At 29.6% G+C, this 20,116-nt stretch overlaps 1 protein-coding gene across 2 annotated transcripts; it reads right to left on the bottom strand.

The window, feature by feature from the left end:
- Window positions 1–141: 141 nt before the first annotated feature.
- Window positions 142–17,819, bottom strand: LOC122631917 (ceramide kinase). 2 transcript variants are annotated; one of them, XM_043818138.1, is made up of 9 exons: window positions 17,028–17,819; window positions 8,283–8,534; window positions 5,318–5,511; window positions 3,327–3,507; window positions 2,898–3,092; window positions 2,391–2,543; window positions 1,993–2,189; window positions 1,718–1,887; window positions 142–1,477 (listed from the first exon to the last, which is right to left on the bottom strand). In XM_043818138.1, the coding sequence occupies exons 1-9, from the start codon at window positions 17,152–17,154 to the stop codon at window positions 1,393–1,395; spliced, it is 1,554 nt and encodes a 517-aa protein (XP_043674073.1). In that variant the 5' UTR covers window positions 17,155–17,819; the 3' UTR covers window positions 142–1,392. The 2 variants fall into 2 exon arrangements, with proteins under 2 accessions (XP_043674073.1, XP_043674074.1); XM_043818139.1 differs by having other exon boundaries at window positions 8,283–8,530; window positions 17,028–17,166.
- Between the last annotated feature and the right edge of the window lie 2,297 nt (window positions 17,820–20,116).

Raw genomic sequence — 20,116 nt, 5'->3', positions numbered from 1 at the left:
TTTTTTTTTTTTTTTTTTTTGATTCATACGTGATATAAAGCTATGGTTTAAATCGAAAATTTACATGAATGTGCCAGTCTAAAACGAGTGCATATTCTCTCTCTCTCTCTCTCTCTCTCTCCCTCTCTTTGTTTTTCTTTGTTTCTTTCTTTCTTTCAAAATCACTCGAGAGAGTCCTAAAAAAAGAAAAGAAAAAGCAGAGAGCACGATACTCGTTAACTTTTCATATCAGTTACATGAACTGTTCAAACTCAATTTGCTTGTATTTTTTTGTATTCAAAAGGAAATTTTCACAGATCTAGACACGCTCTAGAATCTACCAGCAAGTATAAATAATCGAATCTTTATTATTAAGTACGAAAACAGTTAAACACAGGCTCAATCACAGTACGACTAATGTTTACTCAATCTTTCATCTTTCTTCATTGTAAATTCAATGAAATCGTTATAAATGCAAATCGATTTCTCTTTTCTTTTCTTTCTTTCTTTTTTTTTTCTATGTACAACGACTATCACGTTCTATGTGTTCGATTTTTTTTTATAAGTCAGCCTATGCATAACTCATTAGTAATAATACTTATGATAATATAATATTAATGACGGTCGTAATAGTAACAATAATAATAATAATAATAATAATAATAATAATAATAATAATAATAATAGTAATAATAATAATAATAATAATAATGGGATCAATATTAATATTATAATATATAACATAATTATCAAGAAGACCATTTGGACATAGAATCATATTTGGGAAGTAATTCACTAAAAGAAATATATCAATAACTCTGTTTCTCTCTCTCTCTCTCTCTCTCTCTCTCTCTCTCTCTCTCTCTCTCTCTCTCTCTCTCTCTCTCTCTCTCTCTCTCTCTCTCTCTCTCTCTCTCTCTCTCTCTCTCTCTCTCTCTCTCTCTCTCTCTCTCTATCTCTATCTATCTATCTATGTATCTATCTATCTATATCTGCCTCTCTCTTTCTCTCTCTATCTCTTTCTCGAATTAATGGGAGCCATAAGAATGACTCTGGAAATTTATCTTGAGGACGTATTCGATGGTCATTTGTCATCATCAAACGATACAAAGATTTAATAGCTCACTCGATGGGTATCGTTAATGACGATATATCATTTTCGAGGGCAAGCTTGAAAAGGAACTTTGTGATTTCGATGCCATCATTGCAAGCCACCGAAAGAATTACTATACTACTAATCTTGCAATCGTGTTCTCTCCTAATTATTCGTGTTTTACATTGCGATGTTTTTCTTTCTTCTTCTTCTTGTTCTTGTTGTTGTTGTTCTTCTTCTTCTCCATCTTTTTCTTCTTCTTGTTTCTTGTTCTTTTTCTTTCTTCGTTTTGTTTTAGTACCAGCAGTAAAACTCAATGTTCATATGGAACAAAAACAAGACGACGAGTCTGCAACCGAATCTTGAGCTCGTCTCGTATAAACGCTCAATAACTGGCAGTGTACCCTAATCAAAAATAATTTATCATTAATTGTCATAATTTTTTACTTTTCTCCTTTAACTTATTCTTTTTCTTTTATGTAATATGTCTCTTATTTATTTTCTTAATCGTTACTTTTTTCATCTCTTATTATTTTGGTCATTAAAATTGTCATTAGAAATCTTCTTGTTTTTATTTTATTTTTATCTTTTCTTTGACCTATCGAAATATTTCTTTTATTTATTTAATCGTGACATTTCTCGTACCTTATTTTGACATTAGAATTTTCGATCACTTCGCCATCGCAATTCCACACGCTAAGGCCTGAAGTTTTCTGTGACCTTTGGACATTGTTTTCAGTCTGCAAATGCAACGTTGGCAGGGCACGGAATGTGAATTCTCTTGCTCTGTACACCTCGACGAAGGGTAAGTCGTACTATCGAAAGAAACATGAGGTCAAACAAATTTAGGATTTTCTTTTTTTTTTCATTCAGATTCCTACGTTACCCTTAAAATATAAATTGATAAAGCTTAAACTTACCAGAGTTTTTTGTTTGCTAGAAAGTCTCAGCAACATTCTAATATTGTTTATGAAGGACGTATGCCGAACCAAAATGATGTCGACACAACCATCGCCTATGTGACAATGTGGACTGAAACCCATTGGACTTCTCGAACAGGCGCATGAAACGTTCGCACCGTTAACCATAAAAAATTTACCTTGAACTGTCAACCACCCTATAAATAAGGAATAAATAAATATGTAATAAGAAAAAACAAATTTATTGAAAATCATATCGTATTGTTATGAAAATAAGTCATATATAAAAATAATTTTATGTAGATCGTATCATATTATGAAAATTAGATATAATAACGGCTTGATCGCTTAAACGGAATCAGTATTGATAAGAAAAATACAATTCTTCTGTCGCTTACTCGAAATTTCTTTATCAGGAACGCTATTGTGCATATGTTGCAAACATCTCGAACAATTTTTCATACACCTCGTACTTGCCGCCGGATGACAGGGATCCGAAAGTAATTGTATTTCGCCTTCGTATCCTTTGTTGGCAATAATTTTTTTGAAACCTGCAAAGAAATCTTTTATCATGTTCAAATAAAAAATTACTAAATTTTAAAAAAAAAAAAAAATACTGCTGGCGTGCTGTCTCGAACAAACTTGATCGTATCTCAATCTTTTTTTTTGTTACTATCAAGAAAAAATTATAAATATGTGTCAAAGATCATTCGCAATATAATATTTTATCACTTTTATATTTTGAATAAAAATATTCATCGATTCCAGTGTGAATTCATAAATTATTTATAAGTATCCAAAGAAGATTACATTATATGCAAAATATAAATATTATTCTCAATTGAAATAAAAAACATTTTTGACATGACATATTTAACGTTTTTCCTTCGTTCTTTCTTTCTCACCAGAATAATCGTATCTCTGAGGTCCCATCCATCGAAATTTCTCGCTATCGCGTATGACATCACCGAGGTATCCATAACTGAGAACACTCGCGTAAAGCCTTAATAAGGAACGATTACTATGGACGGAGGAGAGGTCCAATCCAGTTGTATCGCCAAAAATGATATGTATAGCCGCTGTTTGCACGTCGGTCGTACCTAAGAATGAAAAAAATCAAAATGAAAAAGAATATTTATAAGGTAACTATACTGTAAGATAATCTGTTTATAAGATCAGTAAAAAAAAAAAAAGAGAAAAAAAGAATAACCATCCAGTCCTTTTTTGTTGTTCCACTTTCAAACTATTTGATCGAACGCAAGTTTATTATGTTAGTAGCACGTATATATGTATGTATATAGCTATAGGTCCATACATAAGTAAACAAAACAAACCATGCAAACTATAGGCCACAGTGTCTGTACTCCCGCTAGGTATAACACCGACTGGTAGGGTGGGAGATGGCAATCTTGCCTCTGGGTCGTCTGGATCGATTTGTTGTTCTTTGGCAGCTCTCAAGACCAAACCATTAAAAACTTCAGCGAAGGTACCATCACCACCGATACAAACGATCGCCTAAAAGAAAAAATTTACTTAATAATAATTTTTCATCGACGTTTAAATTTCGAGGTAATATTCTGTTAATATTTCGCTAATAATTTTTAAAAATATTTATAACATTTATCAAGATATATCACCGGTCATAATAATAGTAAGGAATTTAGTATTATATAAAATTTTAAACGTTATATAGATATAGTATATAAATCGTAAAATATTATATAAATATACAATATAACTTTTCAAATATCATATAAGAATAGAATATGAATTCTAAAATATTATACAAAAATAGAATATAAATTTAAAAATATTGCATGAAAATAAAATATAGAAAATATAGGTTTAAGAAATTCCATTGTAAACATATTTTTAGTAAAATTATTGAAAAAAATATATATATAAGTTAGATAAATTTCACTTAGCAATCGACTCGTTAATCTTTCTAGTTTCTTTTTTCCCAATGTGGCTTTTTTTTAATCGTCTTATATAATCAAGAATATTTATAATTTAATAGTATCCTATGTCAAGGTCAACATTAGATTTATCGATTGGATGTACCTACTTTTAAGTAAACGAACTTTCACTTTTCAATAAACTTTTCGAAGAATATAGATACATCAACGTTACGTTTATAGCATGGCTATAGGATAATTACGTGGTTACTATGAAAAGAATAAAAAAGACAAAGAGAAAAAGAAAAACGATTAGAAATCCGATATGAATATGTCGATAGAAACAGCGTGCATGTTCGTGACATTATTCAATTTTAATGAAAAACTAAAGTAGAACACGATTAATTTACAATGAAATCGATTTCTCAATGTTTATTCGAGTCTTACCACATTCAAGAAGAATAGACATTCTTGTATTGAAGTTGTTTATCACGGCAGGGTGAATCGAATTTCTTCGATTAAAACAGACCTTTTACTTTAAACAAAATAAACACAGTAAAAACCTATTAAAACGCTATCGAGAGTTTTCTTTGGAACAAAGATTTCTTTTTCAACCATGATGATTTTCTGACAGTTAATTAATCAGTAATCCACAAATTAAAAACATTAATAAGTAATGCTAGAATTTATAGAAAAAATTAAAAAGAATAATGCGCATTTAGATATAAAATGTATTTAATTTATAATATATTAGGTTTATCAATAAGAAATTTTTGTAGAAAAAAATACTGAATACAATAACGTTCATTTGGATTTGAAATATATTTAGTTTTTAACGTATTTAATTTATCAATAAGTGATATAGAAATTAAAAAAAAAATATTGAATATAATAATACTCATTTAGATAGGAAATATATTTAATTTTCATTGTATTAGGTTTATCAAGGAATTTTTGTAAAGAAAAAGAAAAAAATACTAAATATAATAAAAGATATGAAATATATTTAATTGCAACGTATTCAGTTTATCAATAAGTAATGATAGAATTTTTGTAATATTTTATATTTAAATAAACAATATAATACTCAATATTTTTTTCTAGAAATTTCAATACATGACTTATTAACAAACTGAATATACATGATATAGAAATATTACTCAATTTTTTATTTTTATATTTCTTTTTCTCTTTCTCGCTCGACATATACGTATTAATTTTTTATTTATTCTCCATAGCAATTATTTGAACTCGATATGAAAAGTATATAACTTACAGTTATTCGATGTTCTACTTTAGCAACTGATATCCAATTGTAATATTTAAAAGAAATTATCAAGTATAATGAAAAAGATAATTTGTTCTTATAGGTCCTCGATATAGAGGGACAAAAATAAATAAATTTATAATATGAAAAATTCATTTCTTACGTGAAGGTCACTCAAATCGGCTGTAAGCAGAGTTTCACGTATGTGTCCTGCCCTTTCGGTAATCATCATCTTCGTTTCAATACCAGCGATGGTCATCAAAGGTTGTACATCTTTTTCCCATATTTTCAAGCCCTTCTTTTTACCACCTATGGGGTTCACGAATAACATCACTTTCCGCGGACGATACGTCATACCTGAAGCAATAATTTTACTGTCGTTAACGTACAGATTTTTTGAGAAATAAAATAAATCGATACAAATAACATCATTTTATTAGAAGAATTAGAAACAACACATTGTTTTCAAAACAACAATTATATCGATATAAAAATCATATCGTGGAAAATTTATTTTGTCATTCTTAATTTTCAATAATCTAGCGTCATAAGATATTTCATAGTTTTTCTTATCATTGTCGATTCAAAATGAATCGAAATAATAGTTAATATGGAAATAATTCTTCAATATAGTTACACAATATATCTGTTTTGTAATCATACGTAGAATTTAACGATTCCGTGATTTATGTTTCTACAGATTAGTTCATCAATGATTCACAAAATACTTATGAATAAAACGATTTAATGAATTGCAGTGTATTTATAAAAAAAAAAAAAAAACTTTCGTCAATGATTGAAATTTACAAATTATAAATAATTCATCGTATATCATTAAATCTTTTTAAACATGGTCCTTTTTATCATTGACAAACTAATTTATAATCAAGCCGCAAATCATTAAATTCATTTATTCAGCAGATCACGATTATCAATTTATTATATTTCGTTATTATTAATTTATTCAATGAAAATTTTAATCCACAATCATTAATTTAACGAATGATTAAATAACTAATTTAATCCTGTAGTATCGACATTGTGTCATGAATAAAGATTCAATCGTTAATCAGTACCGATAATTAGATATTTCGCTCGTAATTGTCAAACGTTAATTGAATTAAATAACACTTAACAGTAGACACGTAAAATGATAGGTGAAAAAGCAGATCAATAATGTAAAGAAAAACGACTATTCGTAACGGGCAAACCAGTACGGTTATACAGTTTAGACATAACATCTGACGTGCAACATAAATCAATCATCACGTTACTCGTAAGTATTATATTTACTTACATCCATTTTTCTCAACGACGAGCCATTTTAATGGTGGCCATGTTTTTCTTTGTTTTTTTTTCCCCCACTAAACTATACATATTCGACACCGAAAATACAAGAAATAAATCGAGACAAAGAAAAATGATCAATGTCGTAAAATGTATTTTAATCCTTTGCATTATGACGTTATAACAAGCTATCGTGAGAATAGTATTTTTCCCTGAAAGTCTTCCGCACATGAATTGACGTTACGCTTCATTTAATTCCTTTAATAAAACAAATCAGTAGGTAACAATTTTTTTTATCTAACAATCACTTAGCACGAGCACGTATGTATATGTACGTGTATAAAGTTAAACATACTTTACTACAAGGTTATAATAACAAGCTGACGTGACAACAGTATTTTCTCTTACAATTCGATATCATTTCTAAAGTGGCACTACGTTTAATTCGTTTAATAAATCAAGTCAATAGTAAAGCAATTTTTTTTTTAATTATTTTACAAATATTTCGGGTGTGTGTGTGTGTGTGTGTGTGTGTGTGTGTGTGTGTGTGTGTGTGTGTGTGTGTGTGTGTGTGTGTGTGTGTGTGTGTGTGTGTGTGTGTGTGTGTGTGTGTGTGTGTGTGTGTGTACGTCGTGTATATACATGAGACATCAAAAACTAAACAAAGGTCAAATTAGAGTTAGCCTAAGAATCGAATACTAAAAGATAATAATTACAATAAGTGCATTGTAAAAGAAAACATAAGGTAGAAGTAATTACATGTATATATTTAGCAAAATAAAAATTATGAAATGCATGAATTATAAAGTAAGAAAGGAATGGTTTCGTGCGCTACGAGATATGCTTACATAAAATGCATTCGCGTCTCGTTGTTTCTCTCTCTTTCTCTTTTCTACGTGCGTGCAATGTCGTACGCTCGAGCCAATAATAAACGAACGAAACGATCAACTGTCTCTTAATATTCTTCTAACGAATGAAAAACAGAAACAAAAGAGAGAGACAGAGAGAGACAGCGACAGAGAGAGAGAGAGAGAGATAAGAATAAATAGTAAAGAGAGAAATAAAGAATAAATTGAAAAGTATGTTTTCGCACGGCAAATAACTACTATTCATCGATGATGTAATCACGTTTAGATGATATTAAAATTTAATGGGTTAATTAAGATTCTCAGAGACATTCAATCTCATGTTCTTTTTTTTTTATTCTTCTCTTATTTTCTTGATCGTTGGTAACGTAGAATGGTAATTAAAAAAAAAAAAAAAAAAAAAAGAAACAAGCAATTAAGTTATCGATAGTCTGGTAAGTCAGTTTTTTAATTTCAGCTTTGACAACAATTATCTTTATTTTCGATAAATAATTGTCCTTGAAGTTCGTCATTTCAAGAAAAGTCACGTTCTTTCTCCCCTTCCTTTCTTCTTCTTTTTAAAATGTTTGTTTTAAAATTATACAGGTAAAAGGTTTCACAAGTTTAATTATCAATGGAAATTTTCGAAACCTTGTGTTATATTTTTTTTTCTTCTTTTTAATAAACTTTTATTTAATCAGGAATCCGTCTAAGGAAATCGTGAAAAGTGTGTAATCAATTAAGTTAAATTTAAACATTTAAACATTAACATTTTATCGAGTACATTTGATTAATCAATGGTAAGAAAAATAAAATGTTTCTTATCTCGAAATTGATTAGACGTAAATTAATTCTTTTTCTTCGTCTCTCTTTCTCTCTCTCTCTCTCTCTCTCTCTCTCTCTCTCTCTCTCTCTCTCTCTCTCTCTCTCTCTCTCTCTCTCTCTCTCTTTCTCTATGTGTATATGTTTATTTCTTTTTATTATTGAGATACTCACCTAAAAGATAATTTCGAATGGTTTTCACCCAAGAAGCAATCTGCCGAGGGTCAGTATGGCTCATGGTAACACTGTGATGACTCCATTTGTTTTTCGGTCCTCTCACGGCATAATGTAAAATGAAATTCGTTGGGCATACTATCGGTGACGTGGGCGAGGTCGACGCTTGTTTTTCCTTGACATTAACGCCATGAATCCAATCATCTCCGTACCGTACCGCCAGAACGTCCGTCATTGGAAGCGACCATCTTGCTGAGAAAGTAAATTTCATATCATTTTAAAAAAAAGATATATCATCTCGGGATAGCATATAATGATCGTAGATGTTAATGGAATGAAACTAATTAATGATTAAATTTAATGAAATAGAGAAATTATCATAATTTTGCTTATTAATGTCTTATAATATTTCTGCAAAAATAATATAATGATTAAATTTAACGATTCAATTCAATGTGATGATAAAGAAATAATCACAATTTTATTTCACTTTTATATTCTTGAAAAAGATAATATAACAATTAAATTTTTATCAAATATATATATATGTATATATATAAATGACTATAATTTTCTTTTCTTTTCTTCATATTTTTGAAAACAATATAAATATAAAAAACGATCGTTATAATACACGTATCTTATCTATAAGTATGTACGTACTCTTGAATCGATTTCCTTGAAAACACTCATGGTTTTATGAAAACGAATGATTAATATCGCTGATTTTATTCCTGACGATTAGATTAGTCTTAGCAATATCAACCAATTTTTAAATAACGATTCTTAGACGTGGAAATGGAAAGAAATAAATTCCTTTGGAAGTATTTGCGTACTTATGAGTTGTATCTACATATATGTACTTATATATATATATATATATATATATATATATATATATATATATATATACACACACAAATTCTATAAATGTTAATTAATTTTAAAAGGAAACATAAATGATTATTTATAAGTACAAATAAAAAAATAATTATACAATTAGACCGAGTAATAAAAGGCAATCGACACACACACACACACACACACACACACACACATATATGAACATGAAAATTTTCGATACTTGATTTCTTATTCAACTTAAATGTATATGACAAGAGAGATTAGAATATCATTAAAGTCAGGTTTAAAGTAAACAACGATAAAAGAACATAAAAAGGAAAAGAAAATAACTTTTTATGTAAAAATATTCATATATATACCATAAAAGCTACGATATATATATATATATATATATATATATATATATATATATATCATACAGATAAGCTACGATATTCGATAAATAGTACATTGTGACAAGCTCTAAATGAACTTAAATAAGGTTAAATACTTGAAACGAAATATAAGTGAATAGATGTAAGTCAAAAGATATTTTAATTATTTAAATTTATTTTATATATAATATATATTTTTATATATACAAAATTATTTAATATATATATATACACACATACATACATACATACAAACATACTATTGCAAGCGTGTTCAGAGCTTTAATTTACACTTATTGTTAGCTAAAAGCATTTCTTGGTAACCAATCAAAATGAATAAAAGAACAATTGTTTACAAACAACGATGAGAAAAATTTTCAAAGAACAACTTAAAGAGACAAACGTGTTGCGCAACCACGAGCTAACTAATATTTATTATCCGTCTTTTTATTATAAATAATTGTAAGTGATCTTAGAATTTGAGTTTCTTGGATATCTTCGTGTCAAGTATAACATTATAAAATATACATAATTATACCTCTATTTGATTTTATATATACATATATAGATTCAGAAACGATCGAAATCAAATACAGTTATTTAAAGAGACGAGAGAAGGGAGATCAAAAATAACCTGGATCGAATGACATTCGTTATCAATAAAATGTTACGTTTATCTCGAAATATCAAACAAATAATACATAATCTCAAATTCGTAAATTGTACTTAAATTAGCAACAAGTCTTTATGTTGTTGTTTTTTTTTTTTTTTTTCTTAAACATTTTCGTTCTTTCAAGAAAGAATAAGAATTGCCTTTTTCCAGGTTCATATTTTTTGATATTAAAATAAAATAATTCAGATCCGAATAATAGAACTGGAAATGTCAGTGATTTATTTATATACATAATATACATATAAAATATGGATTTTATCTAAGAAAACGTTCAATCGATTTATCGTTATTTATTAGACGTCAAACGATGTTGTAGGTCTACCATAATCGTTTTATGGTTCAGTAACATCTGTCGATTATGCACGTGCTGACATAACTATCGTTAAGTATTCTTTTCGTTCGTACAACGAATACAAATCGAAATTGATATTCGACGTAATACATACGAATGTAAACAAATAAGTGTTTGATCAAAATTCAATTGTGGACGATATCGTTTTTAAAATACATAAATATATATTACAACATGTACTATCTATTCTCTCGTATATTCATTCATATTTCATAAAACTTTTTCATTTATATATTTATTTATTCATTTTTTCCTTTCTTTTTTTAATTGAACAAAATATCAACATTATTAAGAACGTAAGAGAGGAGAGGAAAAAAAATGTAAAACGATCTTAATCTCGACAATAAATAAAAATTCGAAAGCAGGATGAAAAGAAAAGAAAAAAAAAGAAAAAGAGAGAAGAAAAAAAGATTAATCGTCATCATTTTACGTTAGTACGTCAGAGAATGCAAACATTTTATTAAAATACTTCGTCTGCACAGCAACAGAACCAGCACCAATAACACAACAGAACGCAGACATTGCCACGTTCAATGAGGCATATACGTTAGCCGTCATTATCGCTAAAATTACTAATTTACTTTCTATCTTTAAATGAAAGCACATTAAAGTATACCTTCATAAGTACTATAGATATTCTTATCTTTAACTGTAAACTCGATATAATTATCACATAGAACATTAACAACTCAGATTATTTGTAGTTCTACTATAGGTATATATATTTCTCTTTCATCTTTTATAAAATTATTACATAATCTTTTCATTAGATTCATTACATATGTGTCGTTCCAAGAAGTGAATAAAATATAAGATAAAGAAAGTTTTCAGTGGTTCTCAAGAATATTAACCAACGTAATGGAATGAAACGAGATGACGAATATTTCAATGGTTCTCAATCTATGTTTACATTCGAGTAATATCAATCAATCACCATTATTTATGACGATATCATAAATTGAAGAACACTTAGATGCAATTACAATTCTTTCATATGTATTGTATACTAAACAAGATTATTATCAAATTATAAAGAAAATGAATGAAGAATGTTATAAAAAGTAAAGAGAGTGAAATTAGGAGTTAAAAAGGAAAAATTAGGAGTGACACTCCTAAATCTTATATGACACCGATGCATATTTAAAAATATTTCTATCGTATATAAATATATTATGTTCATATACACATATGTAACATATGTACATAGATATACGTACATGAACGAGGGAAGAAAATGTAAGCCAACCATCGCGATTTTAATATGACTTTATAATATGAATGCGTGTTATTATAAATGTTATAATTAATTCAATGAACGTTCCACTGAAAAGAAAAACGAGTTTCTTTCGATAGTTTTATTCGATAGTCTTCTTGTGTGTGTGTTTCTATGTCGATTATAATATGTAGAATCAACTATAGAGAGGACAGAATGAAAGAAAGAGAGAAACTAGAAGAGAGAAAGGAACTTTAACCAAAAATCTCGCGTTTCAATCAACCTTGCATAACTTCAATAAGAAATGCAAATCGATGCAAAATTATATGTTCAATTACAAGGAAAAAAAAAAGAAAAAAATAAAAAAGAATGCATAAAATGAGTGATAAATGTACGTCGACGAAATTACCTCAGCAAATATTTTTATAATGCTAACGTAATTCAAATGACAATACACATATACTTGATAATTAAAAATACTTAGCGTTTGTATAACTTGATGTACTATCTGCAAAATAGATCCTAACTATTTGCAAAAGTAAATATTCTTTTTCTTTCGTTTCTCTTTTCTATCATCAATTTATAGTATAATACGTAAGTATGTTATTTTTGGACACTCTATACATACAAAGATTTATCGTAGATGTTATTTAACCACTTTCTATCCTGATAAACGTCAATCGTTATCGAAATTATATTCTTTCCGGTTTCTTTTCTTTTTTTTTTTTTTTGTCACCTTTTTTATTTTATTTTTTTTCTATTTTGACTGCTTTTTTCTTCTTTTTTGATAATTTCCATGTAGTATAATATTTTAACTACATTTATTAATCGTTAAAATTTTAATAGATGATAATGAATGCAGTAGAGAAGGCCGTAACAACTAGTTTCCTTGTAAAAAAAACCCGACAGCCTTTCGCTCTCGAAATCCTTTAGTGAATCGGCCTTTTTCTTCGGGTCATACATTCCATTCCTAACTAGCTGTCCTTTTACATAGCAAATAGTTATCGTCACTGTATTGATTTAATTTCTGTGAGAGAATTACACTATCTCAATAAATACGTATAATACAAACTCTGTTTAATCTGAAATCATAATTCGAAAAATTAGTATTTTCTATGAAGAAATAAACAAGATATAAAATAAAAATAAAAAGAAATAAAAAAATTAATTTCAGTATTCCTTATCATTGAGATTTGAAACATAGAACAAACGAACAAAAAATTAAAAAACAAGAAAAATTTGAAGTCTAATAAATAATAATTTTTCACTTAACCGGTTTTATGTCCACAAAAGAGGAAGTTCAGTCGATTTCAAGCACTCAACGACCTCGGCCCCTATACCAAGCAACATGTACTTACACACACACACACACACACACACACACAGGAATAAATTCTCTTACAATTAATACGACCTTGGATCGTAAAGATCTTCGAACGATGTGAACAACCTTAGAAGGAAAAGACGAATTTATTAATACATTTGTAAGTATCTCGTTAATATAATAAACACTGTCGTTTCAAAACTTTAAACAAACATAGATTTCGGTGCTCTTTCGAATGATTCTCGAAATGCGAATCAACGATTCATACGGTTTCCTATGACAAGAAACTCACTACTACGTGACTAAACAAGTTTCAGAGTCCATGTTTCTTTCCGTGTTGCGTGAGGATAATACCGAGCAATAAGTTGACCTCAACAACAAAAAACCTAGAAAGGTTGACACACCTTTCATGAATGCAAATGTTTCATTATCTTATGTATACCTTCATTATAGTTTCGCTAATTAAATGTTATTATGCAATTTTTGTTTTTATTTTCTTTTTTTTTTTCTTTCTTTTGTTGTAGATACATAAAACTACAAGTATTTTTAAAATGTGTGTGTGTGTGAAAATTGTTTGTAAGAACGTTGTTGCTTTATTAATTTGTTTAAATATGTAAATGTTATGCCTTATGCAATTCTTTTTATTTCCTTTTCTTTTACGTTGCAAGCAAGATGTCGATTTTATAATTCGCTTATTATATAATTTTATAATTCGGTATAGTAAATTCTGTTTATATGTATACGCACGATTATTTCCCCAAATATTAAAAATACAAAAAAGAAAATGTTCCAAACGAACGTTGTATGATGTCAAAAGGAACACGTCGCAAGTGATAATTATTTAACTTTGTGATGATCTTGAAGAATCCTGTCAAAATCACGGTTATATTTTGAAATGAAATGCCATATTCTTTAATATATATTCTTGTATCTTACATCAAATTGTTTTCAAAACATTATATAATTTTTACAGAGGCCGTTGTTGAGTTATTAAGCTTCAAATTTAGCCTTGTCTTATTTATCTCACGGAGAGATAAATTCAGTCGGACTTTATGTGCTTCTAAACGAAAAATAATTGAATTGAATTACATTGACCTAAAATGTACAAATTTATTCTTAATAATGGAGGATATGTAAATGGAAGCATGTTAATGCCGATTGAACACCGAATTTCAAAGATAAGAAGGGATAGGAGATCAGCTTCTATCGAATAGCCGAAAATAGTGAAACATAGCTACTATTTTTGACTATTTTCGATAATTGGTAGGGTTGTATCTAGAGTTGTGTCTGAAATTTCGTTTTGGATTACATTTGGGGTTGAGTCTAGGGTAATGTCTAGCATCTTCGGCTATCTTCGGCAATCTTCGCAAGAAAACGATGTTCCATGTTCCATGTTCTGTGTTCCATGTTCTGTGTTCTATAGTCAATTCTATGCTGTATATACGGATGGCGCAGTGGTAACGTGTTTCCTATCGGATCCGACGGCCAGAGTTCTAAATCCGGGTGCAGCAAAAAATAATTCATTCCAATGGTTCTTGATCTTCCGATGCACCGATAGCATCTTAAGCACGTATTTGCACTTTCGCAAATAAACAACGATAAAACTTAACCAGCGGAAAAATTGTTTCACAAATCAAATCATCACTGATGATTTGAAGTAATGCTAGATATTGTACATTACTTCGATAAAAGAAAGTATAAAAATGTTTTTCTTGAACTTGAACTATCCGTCACGTTTGAATATGGAAGAATATACTAGTTGTTTATAAGAATGTAATATTGTTGTTTTATTAATTTCTTTCAAGTCGAATATAGTTTATTAATATTATTGTTAAAACTCTACATAACGAATGAATATAATAATTACATATTATTATTATTATTATTATTATTATTATTAACAAAAAAATAAAAAACGCAATAAAACTCATTTAAATCTCCGCTAAATATTAATATTATCACAAAGTAAATAAGTTTGTATGTATTATTGATTAGAAGGAAGTAGAACGATATGCAAATCGTATCCAAGGACGTAACGCGTGCACGTATCGACACATGTTTTGATGTCCACGTGACTGGACAGTCAAAGCTATCGATATTCTTCAAGAATTCGAATATCTCTTCCTCTTTTTCTTTCTCTCTCTAATAAAAAGTTAAATATTATTGAAACAGTTTACTTATTTTTGGACAATATCGTTCTTTTCTTTTCCTTTGTCTTTGTTTTTTTGTCTGACAATATCGATTTACGATAGTAATCTCATTAAATATTCTTCACTCGTACGTTCATATAAACAGGATAGATTATAAAGATTATGTTTCCTACATATATTGAGTGAACCATGTAATACGAATATCTTTATTTATATCTAAACGAAAGCTATGAGATAAAATTATGGGAAAAGAAATTTGTTATAAATAATAATATTATTTCAGGAAAAAGAGAGAGAGAGAGAGAGAGAGAGAGAGAGAGAGAGAGAGAGAATGATTCGTAATAAGAATTGTTATACGTGTTAATTATGTTATATGATTCGTTAATATAAAGATTACGTATACATACATACACATATATATGCACAGGCAAAAGATAAAATAAATGCTAAAGTTTTCTGAGTAAAAGTATTAAAAAATTATTATTTATTAATATGTGCAATTTTACTTGTAATCAATATAAATATCATAAAAATATACGGGGACATATTAAATTACAAAATGGAAGACACTCTCCTTAAATGAAACATAGTCTCTAAGGAGTCCTTTTAAAATTATATAAAGTATACTCGAGAGAAAGAAAAAAGAAGAAGAAAAGAGTAAATGAGTGAAAGAAAGAGAGAAAGAAAGAGAGAGAGAGAAAGAAGAATCATTAACTTTTTCTTTCTTTAAAAGATAGAAAAATCCAAGAAGAAAAAAAGCTCATAACGTTGAATGCTCGTAATCGTTTCGAAAATAAAACAAAAGAAAAAAATGGGAGCATGGTAATGTCACTGTATCTATGATTTCAATGGACAACTACCGCTCTTCTTCCTAACAGTGTCATACAAATGAAAGGGCAAGGTCAAGCATCGTAGCATTTTCTCGGTACGACCCACTTCCACCATTCCTTTCATTCAAGAACGGTCGTCGCGCGAGCGTTCGAAATACAAACTTTTATTTAACAATTCTACGATTTAATCTTTCATCCAAAAAAAAAAAAAAAAAAAAAACATTGAGCTTACAAAATAAATAATGCAATCGTAAATGAACGAAAGTGACGAATCTAATCAGAAATTAGTCTTTGTATTTTAGTATCTTTTAATCTCCAATATCTTAATTTACGAAACTCCATTTCGAAAACTCCAAATTCTTGGTTATTTTGTCTTATCTCTCATAAGTTAATCTCCGACATCGAATTAGATAGAATATCGCGATTGAAAAATTCGATAAGAAAACTGAAAGAAAAGAAAATATATTGAATGTTCTCGAGTTTAAGAATTGTCAATTCTTTCCTTTATAACGTTCTATTTTATTTTATTTTTTCTCTAAAGTATATACGCAAGAAAAACTAGTATCGTAGATCAAGAAAAATCTTAAACGTTTGTAAACACACAAAATTCGCAAAATTAATCTAGTCGATAGAAAAAAAAGACTGTGTATCTATATGTGCATCTTTCTATTTCAAGGTCAGCGAAGAAAGTACAAAAAAAAAAAAGATATTAGAAGCAACTTGTAAAAAAAAAAAGAGAGAGAAAGAAAAAAGAAAGAAAGAGAGAAAAAGAAAGAAAAAAAAAGAGAAAAAGGAAAAAAAGAGAAGGCAAAAAAATCGAACATAAAGGTATTCGGAAATAGAAATAGTTCGCTAAATTAGTAGAGTAAGAAAAGCACGTAATGACATTTTGAAAATATGTATGTCCACGTTTGTTTATTTCTAATACGTCGTAATAAATAAAACGCGTTTCGTTTCTGACTTACTATAAGGTGGTCTTTCCGTTTCCCAGATGAGGGTGCCACGATGAAAATACACACGACATCTTTTCTTCTTCACGACGAAGGTGTTTAGAAGCACCGATTTGGACGAATTATCTGCTGTGTCTTGCATTTTCCGTTTGAACTTATCTCTTTGTCTATAATCTCTATCTATCTCGCTCTTTCTTTCTCTCTCTCTCTCTCTCTCTCTCTCTCTCTCTCACACACACTCTCTCTTTCTCTTTCTTTCTTTATCTACCTATATCAACCTTTCTCTTTAATCAGAAAAAGAGACAGTAAGAAAAAGTTTCAGAGGCCGGAACACACGACTACGACAACGCAACGATGGAGACGATGAAGAAAAATAAGAAGCACGGAAACACATGAGCTTCTCAACGAGTACAAAGCGACATCATTCCGTCGTGCGATCGATCCGCACGAACACCGAGCGAGGCCGGCCGTACTACGAGGAGTCGTCGTTGCAAAATGGAAAGAGTAAAGGAGGGAGAAAGAGAAAGAGAAAGAGAGAGAGAGAGAGAGAGAGAGAGAGAGAGAGAACTAAAGAGACTGTCGAAAATCGGGAAGGCGTCGTGCGAAAACTAGGTCGGAAGGCAAACGCGCGAGAATGCAGCCTTTCGCGCACACCGTTTCGCAGTACTCTACCGCACGATTGCGCTCGAGCACGACGACAAGAGCAGTCCACCACACACCACTCCTCCTTCTCCCAGCGTAACGTTATTTTTCCTATTGCTACTGATATTACTACTACTACTCTGCCGCTATTACTGCTGCTGCTGCTGCTGCTGCTGCTGCTGCCACTGCTGCTGCCGCTGCGGCGACGATACTCGACTGGCTCTATCCTTCTTTGCCTTTCGCGATACGTAAGCAGCACTTAGGAAGATATAAACAGTAAGATTGAACGGTGACAATGATTCAAAGAATCTTCGAATAAGGAAAAAGGAAGAGTTCTCAGAATCATTTTGTTAGAATTTGAAAAAAGGAACTGTGTGACGATGATCCTTAGACTTTTTTTTTTTTTTTTGGATTTATAGATTTTTTTTGAAGAAGGATAGAATGATTAATTTATATTATTATATTCTCCAGTTATGTAGAAAAAGGGAGAGAGAGGGAGAACAAAGTTTATATAGTATATATTTATATATAATATATTATATATCATATATATTATAAATATTATATATTATGTATTATATATTATATATATACATATATATAGATGTATGTATATACAAAGCTGTTTAAATATTCATAATATTCTAATAGAAAAAATTTATAGTTTTCTACCTTATCGACCGACCGTATGTTGCTAAATGTCAACTACGAAAGATCTCGCTAGTGATCAGTTTACTCGTATCGATAAGGTAGATTTCGTAAGAAAAAAGAATTTTTATGCTTGACGCCAACAGTATGTATAGATAAATATACTTTGGACATTTTCTTCATCGATGCCGGCGTAATATCGACTGTTCAATTTTTCATTTTTACTATTTTTCTTTTATTTTTAATGTACTTTGTAAATTACATAGCTCGTTCGACAAAAATATCGCGAATCGATGTCGCGTGATAGAAATATCAATCGAAAGTATGCGATTTAGCAATTTCAGAAGAATACCGAATGGGAAGCTTGTACACGTAGATATACTTTATTCTTCTTTGTGCATTTGCTTCGTTGAAATGACGACAGAATTAAACTATCAAGCTGTAAAGAATTCGTTTAGTCATAAATAAACGCAAATACTTCTTATATTGCTCGATAAAATTGAACGGAACGTTTAATTTGTTTCTTTAAGCATCAATTTTCGATATGTCTAATGTGACTATCTTAATGAAAGAGAATTCCTTTTAACGGATCGAATTGACTGTAAATAATCTTCGATATGGTGTAAAGAACTCTTGGAACTCTTGGAACTCTGCATGAACAGAGTGTTATTGCCATTTTGCGCGGGAAACATTGTAAAGAAAGAAAGAGAGAGAGAGAGAAAAAGAGAGAGAGCAAGAGAGAGATAGAGAGAGAGAGAGAGAGAGAGAGAGAGAGAGAGAGAGACGAGTTCTACGATCGCTTGGCGAACGAACAGCATTCCAAGACGACCATCGCCCGCATAGTGCACTCTGCCAACGACAGTTCGGCAATGAATATCGTAATCGTGTTAAGGTGACTAAATTAAAAAATAAGTTAAACGTATCTTTGATGGCATTTATAAAGGAAACGTTTAATAAAAAAAAAACTTTTACTGACATGGAACGTTGCATGAAACAAAAAAAAAAAAAGAAAGAAAAAAGAACGATCAGACGAATCTTTTCTTTGTCAATATTCCCAAAACCGAGATTATTCGAATACTAATCATTTCATATTATGGTTTATGTTACGGTTATTAATAAGAAACGTAGAAAAATATTCATTATTGAGAACCACTGTCAAAGACGTCGGACTTGTAATTGGCGTGATACTCATAAGAGAAATGAAGTATCGGTTATGACGATGAAAAAATATGAGCTTATTAGCATTTTTGGTAAATGACACTTGAATCTATGTAAATTAATTACGGTATATAGCATTTTATAAATCTATCAATCCATGATAAATTTGATCGAGCGGTGTTACTCATATATCTGAATACGAATCAGCAATCGTAACGTATAAGAATAGCTTACGTTTACACGTTTCGTATTTTCTCTAGTCTCAAATCAACATCTGTATCAATAAGTACGTATGCATTTTGGTAAAGCAAGAAAAGAAAATCTTTATCATTATTATAAAATGAATACGATGGTAAATATTTCGTTTGGAATATGATCAGAATAATAATTTTATATTATATGGGTCCTCTTCAATTTATTATGTCGGAGATTATTCATTAATCGAAATTAAATGAAATAAATCGAAATGAAAAATATCTCCATGCTTTTATCCGATAAGAAAATATTTATTATAAGATCAAGCGTCTTTCTCTGAATTTGATTGTCATCGCTCGAACTTTGGATGAGCGAAGCATATGTACGAAGGAAAGAGAGAAACACCGTCGAGAATATTGGTTAAAATGAAGCGTGAGGAGGCTTTGTTCCGGTGGCGAAAT

Source organism: Vespula pensylvanica, chromosome 9 (genome assembly GCF_014466175.1).
Source record: "Vespula pensylvanica isolate Volc-1 chromosome 9, ASM1446617v1, whole genome shotgun sequence".
Taxonomy (NCBI): Eukaryota; Metazoa; Arthropoda; class Insecta; order Hymenoptera; family Vespidae; genus Vespula; species Vespula pensylvanica.
Note: the sequence above shows the minus strand (reverse complement) of the source record. Positions and strands in the feature narration are given on the sequence as shown.

Coding starts and splice junctions, on each gene's coding strand:
- LOC122631917 (XM_043818138.1), bottom strand. CDS start 17,154: ATGCAAGACACAGCAGATAATTCGTCCAAATCGGTGCTTCTAAACACC. Junction 8,535..17,027: donor AACGGAAAGACCACCTTATA/GTAAGTCAGAAA, acceptor TTACTTTCTCAG/CAAGATGGTCGCTTCCAATG. Junction 1,888..1,992: donor CTAGCAAACAAAAAACTCTG/GTAAGTTTAAGC, acceptor TTCTTTCGATAG/TACGACTTACCCTTCGTCGA.